This window comes from Gouania willdenowi, chromosome 14 (assembly GCF_900634775.1).
Source record: "Gouania willdenowi chromosome 14, fGouWil2.1, whole genome shotgun sequence".
NCBI lineage: Eukaryota > Metazoa > Chordata > Actinopteri > Blenniiformes > Gobiesocidae > Gouania > Gouania willdenowi.
Window position 1 is genome coordinate 8330685 of NC_041057.1, and position 24025 is coordinate 8354709.

The window sequence follows — 24025 nt, forward strand, 5'->3', positions numbered from 1 at the left end:
ATAAGCTCTTGAGCTCTGCTGTCATGGCCACATAGCATCGTGTTACATTCACTACTTTTTCTTTTTAAAGAAAGACCTGGATAAATCGATTACAGAGTATATGTAACTTATTACAGACTGAGGGTGTAAAAAAAAAATTTATTTGACAATACATCGCAATATTTCACTGCGCGATTGTCATATTCATCCAAACAAAATTCCTAATCGATTTTTTCAATCATGTTTTTTAATGGAAAAACTATTTAATTACGCTAACTTTTGCATAGCACGTAAACACCCGGTCACTAGGTGTCAGTGAACCACCTCAGCCATTGTTAAACTATCTCACTCCTCAGTGCATTTTAGTTTAGAAGTTGATTACACTTTATTTTCATACAACATAGTGGGTACTTTTATAGATGTATGTGGTTACTTTTGTTAATAATTTAGGAACCCGACAGAATCAGAATCTGTTTTAGAAGCAAGTTAAACTTTTCTGAAAAATGTCATTTCACAGTTTGATAAACATACCGCTTGTTTTTGATATTGGTACTTGATTTACAGTTAGTTAACATTCACTTGTTCTCAGAAGTGAAAAAAAAAGAAATAACTTGTATTTCATATCATTTTGTACTTGTAAAGGTGAAATTTGTAACTATTGATATTGTGATATATCACGTTGTATATCGTATTGTCTGGTATTGGGATATATCTTATCGTGACATGCAAATTGTGAATTGTATCATCAGATTCATGGCAATGCACAACAATATTACACACAGTGTATTATCTAACCCTAACCCTAAGGGAACTGGTGGCCCCAGTAGCTGAAGTTCCTGACCTTTCGATGGTTATTTTCAAAGTATTTTTTTACAACCATAATTGTGTTTTTCTTAATATCTCTACTAAATGATTTCAACGTTTTCTTTTTTCCTTTGCTTTGTTTTATTGTGCAACATGCTGTGAGCACAGAAAGAAAACCAAACCTTTTTTTCTTCAAAACAAAAACAATGCAAACCTCTAAAAACCCACACAACAGATTTTAACACTGTTTTCACACCTTCTTCTTTTTTTTTACATCTACAACTAAACTTACACAACTGCCCTCGGCTTTTCCAACAGAGAAAACAACTCTGATGCATCACTGAAAAAAAAAGAGAGAAGCAGCTTAGACATCAACAACAACAATTCTAGATACTTTTTTTATGCATCTGAATGTTAAATAAGAAATTACAAAGAGAAAAGCTACATGCGCTGAGAAGAGTGAAGTGGCCTGTTAAAAGTCAGCCTTTTGTTGGCTGAAGATGAGTCACTGGTTGCTCTTCTATCTGCAGTCTCAGCCCCGTCCACTGTCATCACACTAGTGCAAATGAATTCAACGCTTGTCAGTGACCAAAGACATGTTTAATCATCAGGCTGACTGTCTGTGTGGCTGGGACAGCGTTTAGCTCGCCAGGGCCTGGATGTTCCGAAGGAGCCTCCTGCTGTATTCCCTGTGGTCGACGGGTTGGATCTCCACGACGGTTACCCTGAGTCGACTCTCATCCTAAAGAGGAGAAGTGACATTTTCAATATAATGCAAAAAATATATATCACCGAAACTAAAGCTCCATAATTTAACTTAAACATGAGACACCCTAAAACGGTGGTTCTCACACTTTTTGGAGTATTCTCCACTTTGAACTAAGGTAAACTTTCAAGCTCATTGCCTGACAAATAACATATTTTCAAATGTATTGAACTAACAGGGAGCAAGTAACATAAAACTAAACTAAAATAATCACCTTCATAAAAAACAAAAGTGCACCAGTCAAAAATAATGAAACGTTGTTTGCAATCTGTGGCAAAAAGCTTAAGAAAGCCAAAAAGGAAACATTATTTAAGTCAGCTAATGAAAGTTTGTTTGTCGTTCCGACCCACTTCACATGCCGACGTAAATTATTATTTTTGCACTTTAGTTCCACGTTACATTTTGTTCCTGTAATGCTCTTAATTTCTGCTACATTTTCAGGCTTCTCATTATCACTTTCTTAGCATTTTGTTTAGTGTTAATAATCTTTATTGTCAATGATAAAAGGTTTTTAAGAAGATTGGCAAGAAAATGAAAATGTCCTCCTGTTTGACGCGCCCCACCTGTCATACCTCTATTACCCACCAGGGGTAACCACTTTGAGGACCACTGCTCTAAACAAACATAAATGAGTGCAATTATTCCAACTTTACCTCAGTCATCATATTTTTTTGTTTCTTTTTTAATCAACACCTTTTCTGGAAAGACATAAACTATTGCTATTTTGTTTTCATTAACTAATCACAGAGATTTCATGGGATGTGGCTTTTTTAAAGATTTATATGAGGTAATGTTGGTTAAATCCAATAATGTCATTAAAAAGAGATGAGTAAAATGTACTGAATTATTTATAAGATATTGAAAAGTGGAGCCTTTAGGAAAACATGTTTGAATTACCTAATAGATTCTAAAATGTAAACAATTGGTATTATGAGTAATTTGGAACATTATGAAAGGAAACAAATGCAGTGAGATTCTTCATCTTAAACATAACAACCCTGGATCAACCTGTCACTGCGAAATGTTCATGGATGTAATATTTTCATTTAAATGTTCACCTGCACTACTCATCAATGCACTACTGCACTATTATCTTACTATTATTATTATTGTATTTTTATTTTATTTCATTATTATTATTATTATTATTATTATTATTACTATTATTATTATTATCTTGTTATTTTATTTAGTTTGCACATATTAGTCTAACTACTCTTATATTTATGTTTATACTTCTTTTTTTATTTATTTTTCTTTATTCTAGTTGATTGTTATTATTTAATGTTAGACTATCTGAGAGAGCACAGGTCACCAAGACAAATTCCTCGTGTGTATTCATACACTCTTGGTCAATAAAGTTGATTCTGATTCTGATTAAGTTCACTCAGAAGAGTCATCCACCATCACTGACAAATTGTACATTTCATGACATCAAGAAAACTACATATAAAGAATACATGTCTAGGTGCTAATTTCAATTATAAACACAATCTCTAATGCTCATAATTCTGACATATTTCATCATTCTGGAGGAATTTTGCCTGCACGACCAGCATACATAATCAGTGATTTTAATGTGATCATAAGCTGTTTCCCACCTCTATACATGTTTTTAATTACAGCTGGCAGCAAATAGAACAAAAGGAGAACATGAGGCACCACCTGACAAAAGGTGACACGTCTGTCACCGACTCTTTAACCTCAGACATGGAGAACATTTGTCTGAGGGAACATGAGTGAGTTAACACTGATCTACCCTGGCCTGATGCCTCTGGAAGCTTGGATACGATCCAACAACCTTACCTGCACAAACCACGTTTGAGCATAAATTCGATCATAGTTAAGCTCTACTAGTGCTCACATTTGGAGCACATATACTCAACTATGGTTTACTATTGCGCGAGTACACGTTACTCGTGAAGTAGAAAGTTTCACTAGTAGTACTAGTAAGCAAACAATTCAGGCTTGCTATTAGCTTGCTATTAGCTAACCCTAACCCTAACCCTACAACCAATCAGGGAGTTGGATTTGATTATAGTCGCTCCTACTACTACTACATAATTAAATTTTTTGCTTTATTAGTACTACTAGTAGACTAAAAACAGTGTGTACTAAAAGTACTAGTAAACATAAATATTATTTTACTAGTGAAGATTTTTGGCACACTTGCGCAGGTGGACATTACTAGTAAAGCGAAATTATCTAGTAATAGACAATTCTGTGTTTCTAGTAGTACTAATAGACCTAAAATATGATCCTCGTAAAAAAAGTTTTACCAGTAGTACTAGTACCCAAGATTGCTTACTAGTAGAGGATTTTTGCTTTAACAGTAGGGTTTACTTGCGCACTAGTAAACAAAAACCATTACTAGTAAAACAATATTTTTGTTTACTGGTACACTAGTAGTACTAATGCAAATGAAGTAAGACAGATTATAACCAAACCCAGCACTCAGATTGGTTGCAATATTTCTAAAAGCCAATGGCAAGCCAGAATTAGCTTTTCCCCGCCCCTTTATTAGCATATAACGCTTACTAGTGACTCTTTACTTCTCAAATGTCTACTCACACATTAATAAACCAAAATGGAGTACATGTACTCCAAATTTAAACAATAAAGCCCTAGAGGTTGACATCACTGATATCAAATTAATGCTCAAACGGCTCATTTCATTTAGCAGACGCTTTAATTATTAAAGGTTTCGTAGTTCTTACACAGTTCTTACTTATTTTACAAAATTTTAGACCGTGGCTCAGGTGGTAGTGGGTCGTCTTCTGATCGAGAGGTTGGGGGTTTGATCCCAGTACCTGACTATGTGTCGAAGTGTCCTTGGGCAAGACACTGAACCCTAAGTTGCTCCCAGTGGTCGACTAGCGCCTTGCATGGCAGTCCTGTCCCACTGGTGTGTGAATGTGAGAGTGAATGGGTGAATGAGCTGATGTGTAAAGCGCTTTGAGACTGCTTCAGTGTGGTTATAAAGCGCTATATAAATCAAGTCCATTTACCATCCATTATACCATTTACCAGAATATCCATCTCAGCCTGAGCATCACTGGGTACTTTCCTTCAATCTGTTTATGACGTTACAATCTAAAAGTAAAAAATAAATAAATTAATAAAATATTTCAAAATTCTATTTCAATTTTTCAGATATTTCAGGTGACCCCATTTAAACTCCCGACCACCCCCACTTGGGGTTCCGACTCAAAGGTTGAAAAACACTGGTCTAAACTATCATTATCAGCTGACTAAGCAAGTTCCAACATCTTTGTTGTTTACTTTGAAACCTTTCCCACAAAGTGTGAAAACAACAGAAACTTGTGATGTGACAGGAGCTGTAGCGAGCACACACTTTATCATGTAAATCGAACGTGTTATGTGTGTGTGTGTGTGTGTGTGTGTGTGTGTGGCTCCTGTTGTCACAAAGCAAAAAAAATGCTGTTTACCTCTGACGACAAAGCCTTGAATAAGACAAAATAAATATATTTACTACACACTCACAAACATAATCCAACGAGTTCTGATTGCAAACTTGCACATTTCTGTCCTCACCCTTTTCATTTAGCACATTAGTGGCACACTGTCAGGGGTGAATAGAAAACAAAAAGTGTGGTTTGAAGAAAATAAAGAACTCAAAGTGTATGAAAGTGTTGAAGCAGCTGTCACCACACAAAGAGAAAAAAGAAAAACCGTAACAAATGTTTTTCCAGATACAATGACCAATAAGTCAAATCACAAACTACAGACCTGCTGTTATAAAGTGTGGATTTTTGTCTCTTGATGACAAAACAAACCCTAACTTTAAATATTTTACAGCACGAGTCTGTTTGACTAAAAGAGTTGATAATAAGTCATCAGGCACAGTTTGAAAATCTGACAAACTTTAGTTTACACACAAAAAAAGTTTGCAAACACAATTCCAAAATATGACTTTTCATTCCCTGTCTGTCCTTGTCGCAAAATCATGACAAAGCACCTGAATTGTAACTTGATTAATCCTGTTAAGCTTTGATTTTTTATTACCTGCTGCTATTTTTACAACAACCGTGTGAGACGTCGGATCTATTGGTCTCGTTTCGAACTCAGGAATCTACGGCAGAGAAGTGAGGATGAGGTGGGAAGATAGCGGAAGCAGGGGATCACAGACTCTTCCTGCTCTCAACTCATCTTGTCAAGATGCATCATTGTGAAGAGAAAATAAAATTTAAAACTTCCACCTAGTGAATATAAAGTCTGTAAAAAAAAAAAAAAAAAAAAAGCTTGTGTATCCGCACACACATCGTTATTCCTAAAATATATTCTGCTTTTTTCAGCACAACAAAAGGTTGTTATATTTCATTGTGGTTGCTCATAGTCCCTGATGTTAAATGTTAAATTGTATAGTCTTTAACAATGTGGCCATACCAGCCTGTCATTGCCCGATCCCCTTAGATCTCCGAAGCTAAGCAGATCTGGGCCGGGTTAGTAGCTGGATGGAGACCACTGAGAATTCCAGGCGCCCCAGTGGTATCTGTCATTGTGTCCATGGGCAAGGGACTTCACCCACATTGCCTGGTATGAATGTAGTGTGAGTGAGTGTTGGTGGTGGTCAGAGGTGCACTATGGCAGCCTCGCTTCCATCAGTCTGCCCAAGGGCAGCTATGGCTACAACAGCAGCTTACCACCACTAAGTGTGGAGTGAAAAAGTAATCCCATAATTCTGTAAAGCGACTTTGTGTGTCCAAAAAAGCACTATAGAAAATTGATGCATTATTATTATTATTATTATTATTATTATTATTATTATTAACTAATGCTAATAAAAAAAATATCCTAAATACCCCTAAAACTGCGTTTTTTTCTTCAATCAATATGACATTGAACCACTACTGTCTGTGGTTTAGGTAATTTGATTTCATTGATGGATATTTTTAATAATAGTTGTTAGATTCTGCTCTACATTCCTGTGTTTGATCATCCATCAATGGCTGAGGATTTTCCTGAATGATTTGATAATTGGAGGCCCACACATTTCACAAAGGTTTGGAATGTAAAGCATTAAAAAAATAATCAAGCGATAGATAATAATAGATAATAATAACAGCTCGAAAGACAAACAAGTACTGCAAAATGGCTCATTTTCTTTGAGGCTACTTGTACTTTGAATTCTCTGTGTCCTTACTGTACATTACTGTGCCTATGTCGGGCGACATCTCAAAAATACTGATGACCAAAAACTGAAAGCACCCAAGAAGAGTGTAATTTTAGAGATTCTAGGATCTTTCCGGGTTGCAGGGTTGGAATCAATTACATTTTTCAGTTACACTTACATTTTCAATTATACCCAGCATTTTTTCCAATTACAATTACTTTTCATCCCCGGAAAGTCAATTACGATTACGTTCTCAATTACTAAAGTTCAGTTACAATTAATCACAATTACTGAGCCTGAAATGAATAACATAATATAAGTTAACCTTCCTCTTGTGTTAGCTTTCTGTTAGCATCACTTATGATAACAAGCCCTAAATCAGCTGTAAAATACACTTAAAACAAATATCTAATATCCAATTTATATCTATTGGTTACCTTGTTAAGCTTCCTCATCAATGAAAATATAGGTTTTAATATTTTCGGTGTGAGAATCTTATTTATGTCAGTATACCCCTCCATTTATTTATCTTTTAAATGGCAAAATGTGGAAAAGCTTGGCATGAAACTGTTAACTACATATGTGTAGAACTGTACATAGAACTGTAACATGGTTCCCCAGGTTAGCGTTAAATTAGAATTTTCATGGCAATTACAATTACAAAGTCAAGTATCTAAACTCAACTACAATTTCATTATGATTACGACAGCAACTGACTTTTAAAATAACAATTACAGTTAAAATGATGCCATAATTGTAATTATTAATAAATTACACAATTACAATTATTACTGACCCCAGCCTTGGTGGTTGGGTGTAATTTTTAAGGTCAGTTGGGTGTAATTTTAAGGTCGTAGGTGTGGGAATGGGCTTTGAGTGGGAAAAAAAAAAGTGGAAGTTGTTGTGATCGTGAGTGTGTGTGGTGTGTGTGTGTGTGTGTGTGTGTGTGTGTGCGTGTGCGTGTGTGTTAGAATGTGTGGATATTGTGTCACTCGGAGGTGTGTCTCTGTATGTGTGAGGGTGGAGGTGTGTGAGTTTGTAACTCATGGCACGTTGCTGGGCAGCGTCTGCCACAGTGCATATGTACATAGTTAGTGATTTGTTGTTTATATGAAACCCTGAGGGACGCAGGTAACAGGTTGGCGTCGGTCTGTCGTTGTTGCAGCTCATTTGTAACCTGCCGGTTTGCTGTCTGTAACTTTCTATAACCGTGATCTGAGACCCTAGGGTGAAAACTAACAGCTATCATGATGAAGGCTAGCCAGTTTTTCATCAGATGAATTCATAGGTCTCATAGATCAGTGATTCTCAAACTTTTTTGACTCAAGCACCCCCTTTGTCCCAACTGTAAAGTTTTGCTTAAAAAACTATATAAAAACAACGATAGAGTATAATAATGGAATGACACATTTTGAAGAGTCCTATTTTGTAAATAAGTGGAAAGAAACAGTATTTAGTATGTGACCCCATTATGATATCAAAAATAACCCCAAGGACATTATTTTTTCCAGAATTAGTTTTTGATCACGATATTAATTTTTTTCTTCTTTTTTTAACTGCTTTTTATTTTAACTTGATTTATATTTTGTCATGAGTCTGCTTAGTTAGTTATGGTTTACCTCCTTATTCACTCCCTGTTCCTTGATTTTGCCTGTTCCTGTCCATGTTTTCCTGCCTGCCCAGTTTTCCTGCTCTCCACAGCTGCCCCTCATTCCCTCGTCAAGTTGGAGGAGGTTACCTCTACTCCCTCTGTTCTGTCAGTCTCTTGCTAGATGGTCAACCCGTTAAGAGAGACTTCAAACTCCTAGAAAGTATTGAGAGTTCCTGAGTGTGATTATTAAAGTGGGGTATTGAGCGTTCCTGTTTTTGATTATTAAAGTGGGGAATTGAGAGTTCCTGTTTTTGATTATTAAGTGTAGAATCTGAGTTCTTTATTAAATAACAAATCCGAGTGGGGAATATTTCAGTTGTCTTCCTGGTTTTGTGCGGGGCCCGTTTATTCAATCTTATTTAGATATTTCAGTATCTGTCTACTCCTTCCTGCGTTGCATTTGAGTTCTTCTGTATACCTGTGATAAATTTCATAAAGTGAAAGTATAGGAATACAGTTGTTTAATGTTGCGTTTTATTTACTAATTTCAAAAAGTCTTCAAAAATCTTTACGTTTTTCAGAAATTTCAGGCGACCCCACATGGGGTCCTGACCCCAAGGTTGAAAAACGGATTTAGTAGCTCCCAAATAGATTTATTTCTATAGTTTTTTTTTTTTTTTTTTTTTATCATTTCCAGTCATCATAAGCTTGGAAACTTACTATAAACACTTTGGTGCATTGTGGGATGTGGAGTCCTGTAGCTAGATGCATTGAAGTGTTTTTACTACAGACGTTCTGCTGTGAACATACGAAGGTTGGGAATGTGCCATCCAACCCCAACTGGAATTTTTGGCCAGCAACCATCCAGTAATTAGCTGGCTAGCAAACATTAAAAACAAAACCATAGCTTTCCCTTTATACTTTTTAATAACGAAACTTAAAATAACACTTAAAAGTCAAGCATCACAGTCCAGCAACGACTATATAGATCAAGTGTCAAACTCAAGGCCCGGGGGCCAAATCCGGCCATTTAAAGCATTCAATTTGGTCCACAGACGACAGTAAAAATTACAGAGAAAAAATGTATTATTGTTTAAATTACCTAATAATTCAGTTGTAGATATCAGAAATGAACTAATTCAATGAAACTCCACAACATTGTTATGGGCTGGAAGTTTTCCCATGCTTATATCACATGAATGCAGTCATTTTTAATCACAAATTATGAAAAAAAAATCTATGCAATCTTGCAATTTCTCACAAATAATTCCACTAAAATACACAAAAATCAAGAATTTCTGAAGTGAAGATCCTGCAAAAACTGATATTGACAACTAGAGCACAATAATGTTAAAGTATTCTTCTTACCCCCACTTAAAATCTGCGGCCCACTTGAGATCAAACGAGACCGTATTTGGCCCCTGAACTAAAATGAGTTTGACACCCCTCAAATTGATTAACTCAGCTCTAAATTCTGAGCATTTCACTACCAATTATTTGTGACAGCGCCCTCTATTGGGTGAGTTATAACGAGTGTGACAACCAACCCCGTTCTCCCCTACTCTACTCATGATTTAAAAGAAGGTTCAGACATCTGAAGACATGTTCAGCGATGGCTCCGAATAGGAACAGCTGATTAGGGCGAGCTGCTGGCCCATCAAACCCTTCAGAAACAGACGTGACATCACCACTGAGCTGAGGAGGAGGTGATGAGGCTCTGCAGCGAGACAAAAGTGCTGAGAGAAGACGACACCTGGCAACTCAAGCTCCTTAATCCCATCTGCAATGTGAATATAATTCCACATGCCACCTTTCAATACCCGCATCACACATCCATCTGCTTTGTTTTTGTCCTTAGTATGCATAGTTAGTGCTTAGGGTGTATACAACGTGGATAAATTGGTTGGTATCTATGACAGTATCAATAACTGTGTAATATAATTACATTCATTACAATTACATTTATGGGTCAATTATGTATACAGATTTCACCGCATGATATTTCATGAAATGGGCATCATCGGGCAAGATTTGCATTAATATTATAATGGAAATAAAAATGTAAATACTTTGAAATCTTATATAGGATATTTAGGTGTCACATGATTGACTCTTATGCAGCCCTTTAGTCATTAGATTTTATTTTGATCGTTCTCTATTTTCAGTTGACTAAATCCCTAAGGATTGAAGGAAGCGTGGGCCTGAACAAAGAGTTCTATGAAAACATCCCAGAACTGACACATCTGAAAAAACAAACATGAAAACAAACTGAAAGATAAAAAACCATGAGCAATTGTCTATTTGTACCCTTTATGTTAGAGAGCTGATTAAAGTAGATATAGAATGTGAAATTAGATGCAATCACTATCTACTATGGGTGTAAGAAATAATCGATTCAGCATCAGCAATATATCGCATTATTTCACAGCAGGATTGTTTCAATACAAAAAAATGTCCAAATTGATCATGTCTTTTTTTAACAAAAAAACATTTAATTGTGCTAATATATGTATACTGTAGTTAGGGCTGCACAATTATTGCCAAAATGATAATCACGATTAGTTTGATCAATATTGTAGCCACAAATATAATAACAATTATTTATCACGTTAGGAAAAATTATCTGTTTTTGTTACACTACTTTTAATCAAACAATATGTGTACAGTTTACAGTGCAAAATGAAGCTTTAAATAAAATAAACTACATTTTTAAATCATTTTTAAAAAATGAATCCAACAATTTAAAATGTATCAACTAAAGTCTAACAAAACAAATACATTATAGCAGAGTGCAGAGTTTGTATTTTAAATGTAAATATTCCCAACGATCAGATTAATTTAATCATGGCAACAAAAATTGTGATCACAATTAAAATGCGTGTGGTTACTTTTTATTAAGAAATTAACAGAATCAGAATCTTTTGTTAATAAAAATTGACAGTTTGTTAAACATACCACTTGTTTTTGATATTGATAGTTGAATTACAATTACGGATATCGCGATGTATATCATATTATTTAGTATTCATGGCAATGCACGCCTCTACTATCTACAGTTATGTCTATAGAGTCCATGACAGTAATTGGACTGCATGATATCTGTGTTAAGACATGTTCCAGCATTCTCGGGGAATAATTGGAACAATGGCACAGCTTGGTCAGTTTTCCTGGAGGTCAGGAGGATACAAGCCTTTCAAAGCTCACCCAGCATCTCAATCACTCCACTCGACTCCATGTAACAAATTAGCCTCTGAATAATCCAGATAATTAGGATTAGACAGAGAAAAGGCTAATTAAGGGAAATGACTCTACAGCTGCATTTGTTTATTCAAAGTGCACTGACGGCGCAACAGCCCTTCTCATCATGCTGATGCTAATTGAAATGTTTCCAAAAACCGATTGTGTGACACTTACGTGACTATATTGCATGTATGCAACTTGTTTTTTCAGTGGTTTTTCATGCTTAGGGCCGCACTGCAGCTGAAGATCACATGAGATAATGATTTTACATATTCATGGCTGGCAAGCAAAAACACATGGCACTGTATCATGCATTTACACAAGGGGGTGCTTGACACCAAACTGCGAGTATCGCAAACAGTCTTTAAGATTTTGCTTGTTTTAATCAGAATGCCACACTGAGTGTTCAGAAAGCATCAAAAACACCTCAAATACATCCTCACCCTACACGGCCGCGGCTGAGCAGCAAATCTGTTTTTAACTCCCAAAAGCATTCTCATCCTTCCTGATTCTGATTTATTGTGTTTTATTGTCTGCAGTGAACTTTATGTGTCAGCGAACAACATGACAATAACACAGTGATGCTGTATTCATGTGTGGCAGTATGTTGCCAAATGCACAGCAGTCCAATTTTCATAAACGATCCCTGGGTTTAAAATGTGATTTCTCGCTCATGTGAGAACCTTCCTACACACCACACACAGTCGAGCACACACACTACAGATCTGCTCAGAATAACTGGCTCTCATTTATTTTGGTTGACTGTAAATGAGATCTTTTACTGTTTTTTTATGTCAAGGCGACTTATTCGCGCTTCTGGTTATAAAAACAATTTTTACAGAGTATTTCCTGAGTATTGGGCAAATGTGATAAACATTCATAGAGCTTTGAGTCAGAATGCTGTTACAAGAGAAAAGTATTCATGGCAATCTTAAAGTGTAAGTTCACCCTAAATCCACATTTATTTTGCTGAATACATACAGTATATGTTTACGTATAAAGTAATGTAGGTTATTGATCCCTTAGTTTACGTATTTAAATTCAGCGTTTTTAGTTGCAAAATGTCAGAGTAACTGCCCTCTATGGGTTGAACGGCGGCTATTGCAATAGAATTTTGTTATGGGCTGAGATTAGATCAGTGACGTCACTAACCGTCACTGTTGGCTCCGCCCCTCCTATAAAATATGTGAGTAGATTTCCTCCTCTCACAGCCCTTAGTCAGAAATGATTGACAGCTCCATGCGGAACTGTAAAGCATTGTGGGGGCGGGGCTGCTGTGACTGGGCGTGTTTTAACTACACTAGGAGCAACGACCATAATCAAGGTATTTTTTGAATATCCCCGAAGTAGCAGGTCAGCAAAAACCTGGGGGTGTACTTACACTTAAAGTCTTGAATTGTAAAAAAATGAAATTAAATAAACAAAGGAATGGACTTACGTTGTAAGTCTCCAGCTTGACTCTGTTCTTAAAAACGTGAGTTGAGAATTTGACTTTGTGGAAAACCTCGTTGAATGCATCTTCATCCTAAACACACGGACACACAAAACATGGACATTTAATTACAAGCAGGTAAAGTCCTGTTTAAAGTGCAGTTTTTTAAACTGTGTACAAAAGTGTGTGTCTCACTGTTTCTCTGATCCGTCCCAGGGTTTCTGCGCTTTGACCCAACAGGATCTCGGCCGTCTCCTGGAAGCACGTCACCCACTGGTTATCCCCGAAGTCGGCTAAGTTTGCCTGAGAGTCAGACCCAGATGATGGGGAGGCAATGTAAGAAAAATTGAGGACAAATCCTTTTATTCGCTACATGTTTGACAGCCACGTTCGATCCCGATATGTGAAAATGACCCGAAATGTAACAAAACCCAAATTGTTATTAAAAATAAATAAAAAACTGTATTAAAACCCAACATGTAATAACTGGTCAATAATGTAACAAAAGTACTATAGGGCAGGCAGAACATTTTTCCGCTAATTGTGTAATAGTTGTACTACATCATAGAATGAGTCAAGGATTTATGGATTAAAGGGCTTATGTAGAGAGTAGTATCATACACAAATGTGCATGCATAAATATGTGTATGTGTGTGTAAATATATCAAACAGTTATTACGTTTTGGGCTCAGCATCTTGTTACATTATTGACCAATTATTACATTTCTGGTTTTATTACATTTTTTTCAATAACAATTTGGTTCTTGTTACATTTTTGGTCATTGTTACATATCTACATATCTAACAAGCAATAATGACAGGCGCGCTTTGCACTTACACTGAGTATAAATCTGTATTTAAAGTTGGGGAACTCCTTGTTACATTTCTCACAGCGATACAGTCCGTTATGGAGGTCCGTCACCTTCTTGTTACAGTTGGCAGACGGGCAAGCCTGGTACAAACAATTCTCCTTGCGGATATACACCACAGTCGCCACACAGCTGAAATAGTCTGCCTAAAAAACAAAGACAAATTGCTCAGTTTTTAAAAATGTTATATGATTGAAAAAAATATTTTTAAAAGTTATGATGTTTGCCATCTTTCCTCGCAGCTTTGTGGTAATTAGTCACAGGCTAAGACTAATCTGCTGCTTCCTTTACCTGCAGCCACTTTTGCGACTTGAGTTACAGTGACAAGTGTGAGGTCACATGGGGGGGTGGGGTAGTGACCTATTGCAAAGCTGCGGGGCAGTATTGGGCTTTCTGAAAATTTTTACATCACAAATTTTTCTGCAAAGGTTTTTTCTTTAGAAGACATACATTGCAAAACAGAAATGAACTGAGTTGGATTTATCTGCACAAATACACAAATTACACCGTTTAACTGCACCGTGTGGATCAATAAATTATCTCCCTTTATGAGCATTGGCGAATCCCCTCGAGAAAGGTAATTAGAAATGTTCACAAAACAATATGAGGGTTTATCAATGAATTTATGTGTTGTCTTCTAATTGTGTGCATATAAATGATTCATTCAATGAATTAAAATATTGACAAAAAGTAAGTAGAGAAACAGAACAAACAACAAGAAAGCTATCTTTGAAATGTCACCCAAACATCAAGCACTTAGGGCAAACGATTTTTGTGTCAAAGCTTTGTTGTTGTTATCTAATAGTAAGATTATCAGTTTGGCATTTACACGAATAATCGTTATTGGCATTTTTAAATCACAACTGAAATATCATGAGACTGAAAGATGTCAAAAGCTAAAAAGCTGCACTTTTATTTCCTGCAGAAGATTAAAAAGGAAAAAAAAAAAAATGTATGAAATGAGATTAGGTGAAACTTGGCAACATGTGGACAAAACTGTTGCCAACCAGTGAGCCCTGTTAGTACACACATAATATTTACAATTCTCTATTTTTACTTTAAAACCTAATGTTGTTTAAAAGGTGAGTGACGAGATAGTATACCATTTCGAACATGGCCGAACTACTCATACCAAGTTTGACGTCAAAATTAGTATGTAGTGCGTTCACATTAGATAGTATGAAAAGACTGAGTATTTGAGAAAATTTTTAAGTAAGCATACTCAACCGCCCCAGGATGCATTGCAAGCGAACACAGCAATGATGGTGAATTTTGTTGGTATTAAAAACCAAACATCCCTTTTCAAAACAAAAGCATCTCTTCTTGTCTTGGTTTTCTAACACTTTTGTAAATAGGGCTCTTCTTTTGAAGTTAACCGGAAGTTTCGTCAGTAGCACAATGGCCGGCAAATTGGAATCTCCGAAATGTTGGAATGAAATGTGTATACGTGAGTTTTATGGATCAAATGACCACACGTTGATATTCTACTTGGTCACTTTCTCGCTTAAAATGTTTTCAGAACTTTCAAAGGTGGAGAATCAACAGAGATATTTAACCTCAGTGTGATTCAGGTTTTTGTCGTTGTGGGTTTGAAATGCATCTTGGGAAACTTGGAAGTATACTTCAGTGGGAAAGATTATCATCCTAATCATACTAATAGTACTGTATATAGTAGACAGTATATACTAATTGAGTTTGTAGTGTATAGTACGTTAGTGTGCCATTTCAAACACAGACATTGTTTAGTTTAGACAGCAGCAGATAACCAATCCTAATATTTCCCCCTCACACGCAATTGCAGAGATTATCTAGTTTGTTTAGTGGAATTAACATTCAGAATTATTCTGCATACTCTTTATCATGCTGGGAAATGCAGACAAGATGAAGTTGAAAATTATGTAACATTTGTAATAATTTCTTGTAGAAATAAGAAAAATACTTCACATTTATTCATGACAAGATAAAATACTTACAGCCTATCCTACTTAAAACACCTATTTTCTTTGTAGTTCAATGGTGAAGACAACATTATTACAAGATCCAAGCATTCTGTCAAAAAAAAAAAAATTAAACTGCTTAAAAATCTGTAAATGTATTCAGATAGTTGAGTACTTTGTTGATTGACAAGCACTCCTGCAGTCTGGTGATTAAGGAAGCAACGCCTGTTATTTTATCAAATATATACAGTACACTACCGGTCAAAAGTTTTGTAACAGCCTAATTTTTATTAGTTATTTATTGCAATTCAAGTCGTGCAAGTCCAATGAATAGCTTGAAGTGGTACAAAGGTAAATAGTGAAACAATGTACATTTCAGAATTCTACAAATAGGCCTTTTTCAGGGAACACAAAGTGGGTTAACAATTTAAAGCTGTTCTGCAGAAATGAAGGATGAATCAGCAATGAATGCTGGTGCTACTAATTCCTACAGGTGTTCCAACTTTTCTTGTTTACTTACCTCCAACCCCCTCTGTCTGCATAAATGGAACACACTGTGGTACCAGACCCTCATGAGCATCATGGATTCCATGATTTCTTTTTCAAATTGCATATTTGTTCTACGCTTTCATTTCAGAGTGCAATTACGCAATAAACTGAATAATTTTCAGTAAAAAACTGGATATTATTATTCTAAAACTTTTGACCGGTAGCGAATATCTGCAGAATGGCTGATGTACGATACTTAATTTAAAGTCGATCTTGTCAGATAGCGATAACTTGCAGATAATATTGTGCATCACTACTACATGCTGATCAAACAGATACATAGGAGGTAAAATTGCAGAGTTATTTATTTCCTTTTAAGTGTATGCAGTCGAAATGCATCAAACTGAAATGCTGCGATGTTGCTGTGCTTTAAACAAACACTAGCCCCTAAGGCGGCAGAGCTCACACTGTTAAAAAGGAGAAAATATGCTAATTCTTAGGAATTATATGAACAACAAGCACAGAATTTGATTTCCATAAATATAAATATAAAGAATGCACATATCTGTCTCATTGGTAAGGAGCCGCACACGTGGACGCAGTTACATACATACACATGTTTAGGTTCAGCTCACTCGAGGATAGTTCTTCTTTTCATCTAGAGAACAAAACTCAAACAAGATGTTTGGAATTAGAGCCAGAACTTAAAGTGAAATGTTTTAAACCGCATTCGAAAAAAAAAACAAATACGACGAGCCAGACTCATTGCTAATTCTGGCCTAAATGAGTCTATCAAAGACTCTTTCTAGGATGAGTGCCAAAATTCACACACACGAGAACACGGAGTCACAGAGCAAAGCTGTTCCCTCATTATTCAACCAAACCTTGTTGTAAAGCTTGGTACAGTGTCTGAGAAAAGGCCGTTGTGTCCTCTGCATCCATCGTGACGCTGTCCGGTGTCCCGACGACCTCCACAGAAACTGTCAGTTAGACTCAAAGCTTTCTGACACTTTTCCCCCCCCGTAAGCCAACACTGAGTCACTACTTTATAATCTGTCCATCCACCCAGTCAGCCTCCACCACACACACTCACACACACACACACACACACACACCCTCTCATACCCTTGGTACGAAGGATTTTTTTAATTGGAAGAATTCCTCCCGCTAGCGACAGCCCCGCTCCGCCTTCACTCACTATTCGCATGATTCCGACAGTGTGCCTGCCTCTTCACATTTCAAAAACTTGACCAGAGTGGACTGCAGGAAAGATGAGGGGGTGAGAGGTCAACGAGTGAAATGAAGTGGAAGTAATGTGCACCTGGCTTAGAGAGAGAGAGCATTGCGTTAATCAAAGGAAGACAACTCAGACAGTCTCTCAAAGATGACAAAACTAAGACCCACTTTTCATTCCTCATGATTTGTCAATATTCCTCCCCGGTGTCTTTCCGTGCTTGTGTTTGTACAGGGAAGCCTTTGGGCTAAATGCGTGTGATCAACACAGAAGAGCAGCATGACTAAAATTACACGTCAAACCAATCGTGAGCATACAAACATAAAAAATAAAGAAGCAGAGACTCACCTGAAGAGTCAGACGCATGCACACACACACCAGTTTTTGTATCATACTGAATCACTGGGTTACCTTCTGGCACCTAAATGCAATTAAGATTTGTATATGGGAGAGCGACCAAGTGAAAATTGACCGCACACACTAATCCAATGCTTCAATGCTCATCACACAACCACAACACTCTCTCTGCTCCAGTAACCAGAAATGACTTGTACACTCATGTCAAGACTCACACGTGCACACGCATACAGAGTTGAACTTCTGTGCATATGTGAAGCAGAGGTGGGCAACTGTTATCACAGCAGGGGCCCCAAAAAAGGTGATTTGTGTTGTTGTTGTTGTTGCTGCTGCTGTGTGTGATTTTTGGGTCATTTTGTGTATTTCTGTTGTCTTTTTGTGGTTTTGAAGTAATTTGTGTGTACTTTAGGTGTTGTTTTGTCGAATGTCTGTGTCGTATTGTTATTTTTGTTTAGTCAACTTGTGTGTTGTCCTTTTGTGCTTTTTTTCTGTGATTTTGTAGGTTTTTTCCATAAATCCTCATTATTGCGTTTATATTTTCATCATTTTGTGTGTATTTTTTGTCATTTTTCTTTAATTTTCTATATTTTTGTTGTTTTGTGTTACGAGTCATTTTGTATATTTTGGAGAGTTTTATGTGTGCTTTACGTGTTGTTTTGTCGAATGTCTGTGTGGTTTTGTTATTTTTGTGTCGTCAACTTCTGTGTTTTTAGAGAAAATCTCTTTTTGTTGTCCTTTTGTGCTTTTTTCTGTGATTTTGGAGGTTTTATGTGTATTTTTTGTCATTTTTTGTGCATATTTCTGTCATTTTTTGTGTATTTCTCTGTCATTTTTGTTGTTGTTTTCAGTGTAATTTTGTGTGCTTTTGCTCTTTGTTTTTGGAGTCATTTTTGTGTACTTTCTATGCTGATTTGTGGCCATCTTGTGTGTTTTTAGAGTGATTTTTTTGTCCTTCTGTGCATTTTTTTTTTTTAAATTTTGTATATATATTTTTTTATCATTTTGTGTATTTTTGCTGTTCTTTTGTGGATTTTTCCATCATTTTGGGTGTATTTTTCTGTTTTTCGTGTCATTTCTTTGGGGGCCACACAATACTAGACTGACGGCCACATGTGGCCTCCAAGCTGCCATGTCTGAAGTAGAGAATAGCAGGTAGACTTTAAATTACTGTAGATTATTCCATGCTATGAAATAAAGACCAGGTCATACAAACCAAAGCAGCAGCCTCAGACTGTGACAGGCAGTCTCCTTGAAACCTTTCAATTACAGAAACAGTTGGGTGGTTTTTCACACAAATGGAGGGGCCGTGAAAAACGAGGAAGATATAGAAAGAAAATAAGTTTAAATGTTGTGAAAACACGCCACATTTTTTTCAACCTCTTTTTCCCTAAAGGTTTTTTCGTAAACGATTCTTGTCACTATCGCCAGACTTCTGTCTCCTAAATCTTTATTCCTTCTCCTCAAATGTTTTTCCTGTTGCCTTACTTTTGACCATCCTATGATGTGTTTTCCTATCAACTTGAGCTTTAAAGGCCATCGCCTCGCTTTTTATGGTTTCCTTTTTCACTCTGTCTGACATCCATCTGTGCTATTTCCTTTATAGTAAGGGGTGTGCTCTATATGCTCCCTCCATCCCTAACAGATAATTAAAAATTTTACTTAGAAATGAAATTGATCTTCAATATATCCATAAGAAGCACCTAATTAAAAATCAGGAAATAAAGGCGAGGCCTAGTCCAAGATAAACCAAATTACATAGACTTCTAATAAAGGAGTGGCATGTCACACTCTGCATTTGGTTTAAAGTAAATTAAGTCTGTGAAATGGCACTGCTATAAACAGGCTACAGTTCAGAATGAAAGCTCTCACACATCTATCTCTCTGTGTGTGTGTGGCAGTGCTGCTAATATGTGAGCTCCATATCTCCCCCTCACAGCTAAAACAAAAGAAGCATGACTAGTGTAATCCATAAAGTCACACCAAGCCACACGGTTGACAATAAACGGAGGACAGACGGTGGATTTGTGCTTGTTCTAATGCTGTCGGCAAATCCATGTCTGTATATCTGCTCTGACTGTTTCTAACATGCTGCTGTCATATAGTGTAGCAAAGATGCTAATGGAATGTTCATTTTTATTTTATTTTTCTTTAACTGTTTTTCCGAGAGTTGCTTTGCTACATTACAAATTGCTTTATTGTCAAACACCTTGAATATTTTACCTTGGAGATCATCCAAATTATTTTTAAATATAACTTTCTGTGACTTCAAAAATAATTCCTTAAGCTAAAAACAAAGCTGCCTCAGGATACAAGACTTTAACAGTGATGGTTTCTAAACCAACAGTCAAAAAAGGACAACTAGAAGAACTGCATTTCCAAAAATAAAATGCAAGTGAGGATAAACCAATCGGTCAGTATAACCCTCCGTATAATCCCTGAGTCAGTATCATTAATACATTATTACAAGGTAAGTTTGAATAGGAAAATTTCAATAAAATTTTGCCAGTTAGTCAATAACTTATGAAAACAACATAATATAGCATGATTGTCCTTAGTATTCTCTACGCCACATGTGTCAAATTCAAGGCCTGGGGGCCAAATCCAGCCCTTGAGAGCATTAAATTCGGCCCGGTCGAGAAAGTAAAAATGATGGAAAAAAAACATTTTGTAAATTACCAACTAATTGTAGATATCTCAGCCCCTCCAAATACAAAAGAACAATTAAAATCCCCAATGGTAAATTGACTTGATATAGCGCTAATATGACTACACAGAAGTAGTCCCAAAGCGCCCATTCACACACCAATGGGACAATATTTCCAGAGCTTTGTTTTCTAGTTCTTTTATCACATGACGGCAGCCATTTTTAATCTCAAATCTTGCATATTTTCTTCAAATTATTCCACAAAATTTCCCCAAATTCCCCAAATTTGAGAAATTTAGGAGAAGATCCTGCCTGCAGGGACTGATAAACTCATATACTTTATCATTTATGTATCATTTACACATGAAAGTGTAAACCAGGGCTCAAACTACTCAGTATTTGACCCCTGAACTAAAATGAGTTTGATACCGCTGCTCTACGCTTAGTTTCCCTGGTCTGTAAAATCGGACAAAATTTCAGGGACGAGTTATTGGACAAATATCTACTCTATAATAGTGAATAATGATTACTGATTTAATGTTTAAACTAATGAAACAATAATACTGTCCCCTTGTCCTGCATGAGAATAAAAAACTTAGCTGATAAAGAGCTTTGTCACATTTCCATAAGGCATGGGGAAATCAAGAATAACTGACTCTGACCACAATAAAAAGTGTCTGACTGGCAGCTCATTACCCAGATACCAATGAGCAAAGCGATGTCGAGTCACGCCTCACTTTCTTAACTGGTCACATGTTGCAAAGAGACAGTCATTCCGACACCTCTTCATCTTTAAGGACAACTGCCAGTATGGGAAATTTGAGGTGGGATTACTGCGGTTGGCGGATCACGAATAATGAAGGAAAAAGCTGTCACTGACACATGAAAGAATAATTAACTATGACACATAAACGGACTGAAAAACTAAATGGAAATTGTAGCTGTCCCCCACGACAAGTCTTGCTGACAATCTCTAATAAGGAGAAGAACAGAAGTTTGCTGTGGGTCATACTCTATGTAGCTTAGAATAGCCTGCAGACAAAGCTGTAGTGATAGTGAGCTTATAGTAAATTCAGCAGCTGCAATAATCTTTTCATAGTTGACCGAGTATTGCAGATTAATGATTTATGGTATCAAACCTGGCTGTAGTATAGCTTTGTTGCTGCTTTGTGTGATTTGAGGTCATTTTGTGTATTTTTGCATTTGTTTAGCGTGTTATGATTCATTTTGTGTTTTGTTTTTTTCTCTTTCGTGTTTTTGGAGTCATTCATGTGTACTTTAGGTGTAATTTTTGTCTCATTTCTGATTTACTCTAAAAACACATTTGTTGACTATAATCAACATGTCAACAATAAATCTATTTTTGTTGTCATTTTGTGCATTTTTTTTGTAATTTTGTATGTTTTTTTTATCAGTTTTTGTGTGTTTTAGTGTTTTTTTGTGTATTCTTCGATCATTTTGGTGAATTTTTCTCTAATTCTGTGTATTTTTGTTGTTGTTTTATGTTTTGTGGTAGAGGAGTCGTATTCTGATCGAGAGGTTGGGTGTTCGATCCCAGTCTATACCCATCTATGTGTCAAAGTGTCCTTGGGCAAGACACTGAACCCTAAGTTGCTTCCAGTGGTCGACAGCTCAATGAGCTGATATTGTAAAGCGCTTTGAGACTACTTAAGTGTTTTTGCTATGTGTTTCTTGAGTCATGTATGTGTACTTTTGTTGTTGTATTGTAGCTATTTTTTGTGTTTTTAGAGTAAATTTGTGTATTTTTGATGTCCTTTTTTGCATTTTTCATTGATTTTGTATATTTGGAATCATTGTGTATTTTTAATGTTGTTTTGTATATTATTCCATCATTTTGTGTGTATTTTTCTGTCACTGACACATGAAAAATACTATGAAATGTTTACAAGTTTTAGAGTGAAAAACTGGACTAAATGGACATTTTAGCTGTTCTCCTTTTGTTCTTCCACACTTTTAATGTCGTCTTTGTAAAAGTCTTGTTGACAGTCTCAAATGAAAAAGAGAACAGAAGTTTGCTGTGGGTCATACTCTCTATGTAGCTTAGCATAGCCTGCAAACAAAGCTGTAGTGATAGTGAGCTTGTAGTAAATTCGGCAGCTGCAATATTCTTGTCATAGTGGACCCTGTATTGCATGTGTCCCAGAATGACAACCAAACAGGTCTTAGTTCCTCAATTTACAGACACAGACAATAAAACCCCAATGTTTACCATTCCTGCCTTACAATACATAAAAAGATTTATGCTATCAAACCTTGCTGTAGTATAGCTTTGCCACGCTTACATCATCTGCTCTGGATTTGCAGCCAGGCTGCCTGAGTGGGAAAAGGATTTTCTGACTCGCGTATCAGCCTGCTTCCAACCGAGGTTTTCCATACAGAGACCACAAAAATCCAACAAAGTGCAACACAAATATAACAAGATTTGTTTTTCTTCACCATTTTTTACATCTTGAGGTTTCATTTTTGGATTCCCCTGCTGTGTGACTCAAAAGCAGGATTAAATAACAACAAATCTAAGGTGAAAATACAATTTTCGGTCATAAAATAAGTTGGAAGTAAAGGGATAAGACAAAAATAATCAGATATGTTTTATATTATAATTAAAAAAAATACATTATTCATTATTTCATAATATTATAAGATGCTCTGAATGAAGTAGCTAGAAATGATAATTCACTCTGACATGTGCGGAGGAGTCTCAATAGTAGCAGTAAAGGTAGGTCAGGCAAACAAAGCCGTCTGTTTTCATCACTATTCGCATGTAAAATATTGGCGGTTAAAAAAAAAAAAAGCTGAGTGAAACAAGTTATAGAAATCTTTTCTCTTCTCTGAGCTTTTGTAAAAAAAAAAAAACTGTATCAGTGATGCTTCCTCGCAGCATGAACAAAAGTCGGTGCTTCCTTACTCATTGGCATTCGTAAGTTGGAGATAGAAAAAAGCTCTAGTTTGTTTAAAAGTGTGTCTTTCTGTGTTTGTGCTGCAGCGTACTAGATATAGTAAACTTGTAAAGGGGTAACCTGACCTTTGACCTGAGTAAGCTGGCATGTGTTTGTGTATATCACAAAGTATGATCCTTAATACTTCACCTTATCACCATGTCCCAGTTCTTCATTTCTGAGGTCACTTAGCGTTTTCCAGTTTGTGCTAAATCCACTGCCTGCTGCTCGGTTTTCACTTAGCGATTGGCTGTGAGTCACAAATCCTTCATTGTCATACCTGTGGTGTGCATAAGAAGATACACAACAGTGATTTGACATGTTTAATTACAAGTGTAAACCATAAACAAAAACCCAATTGTCCTTTAAAATTATGCTAGAGAAATATGTTACATGCATGTTAAAATATGTGTTAAATACTAAGGGTGTAAGAAAACATTGTTTTGGTGATTATATCGCCATATTTCACCGCTCGATTATCGTATCGATCTAAAAAATGTCCAAACTGATTTTTTAAAATCGTGTTTTTTTTAATGAAAAAAACATTCAATTGTGCCAGCATATTTTTTTTAACTTGCGAGAACAAGTTAAT

General features: G+C 36.2%; 1 protein-coding gene across 6 annotated transcripts in view; it reads right to left on the reverse strand.

The window, feature by feature from the left end:
• Window positions 1-686: 686 nt before the first annotated feature.
• Window positions 687-24025, reverse strand: part of LOC114475887 (replication protein A 70 kDa DNA-binding subunit-like) — a 53083-nt gene continuing 29744 nt past the window's right edge. For 5 of the 6 annotated variants that reach the window (XM_028467067.1, XM_028467072.1, XM_028467070.1 and 2 more), the window contains 5 exons: window positions 23584-23713; window positions 13785-13961; window positions 13142-13249; window positions 12953-13039; window positions 1168-1525 (listed from right to left, as the gene is read on the reverse strand). In XM_028467067.1, the coding sequence (XP_028322868.1) occupies window positions 1424-1525; window positions 12953-13039; window positions 13142-13249; window positions 13785-13961; window positions 23584-23713 (604 nt within the window). In that variant the 3' untranslated portion in view covers window positions 1168-1423. Of the gene's footprint in view, window positions 1124-1167; window positions 1526-12952; window positions 13040-13141; window positions 13250-13784; window positions 13962-23583; window positions 23714-24025 lie in introns of those variants that run through there. The other variant, XR_003675514.1, reaches the window with a different exon arrangement.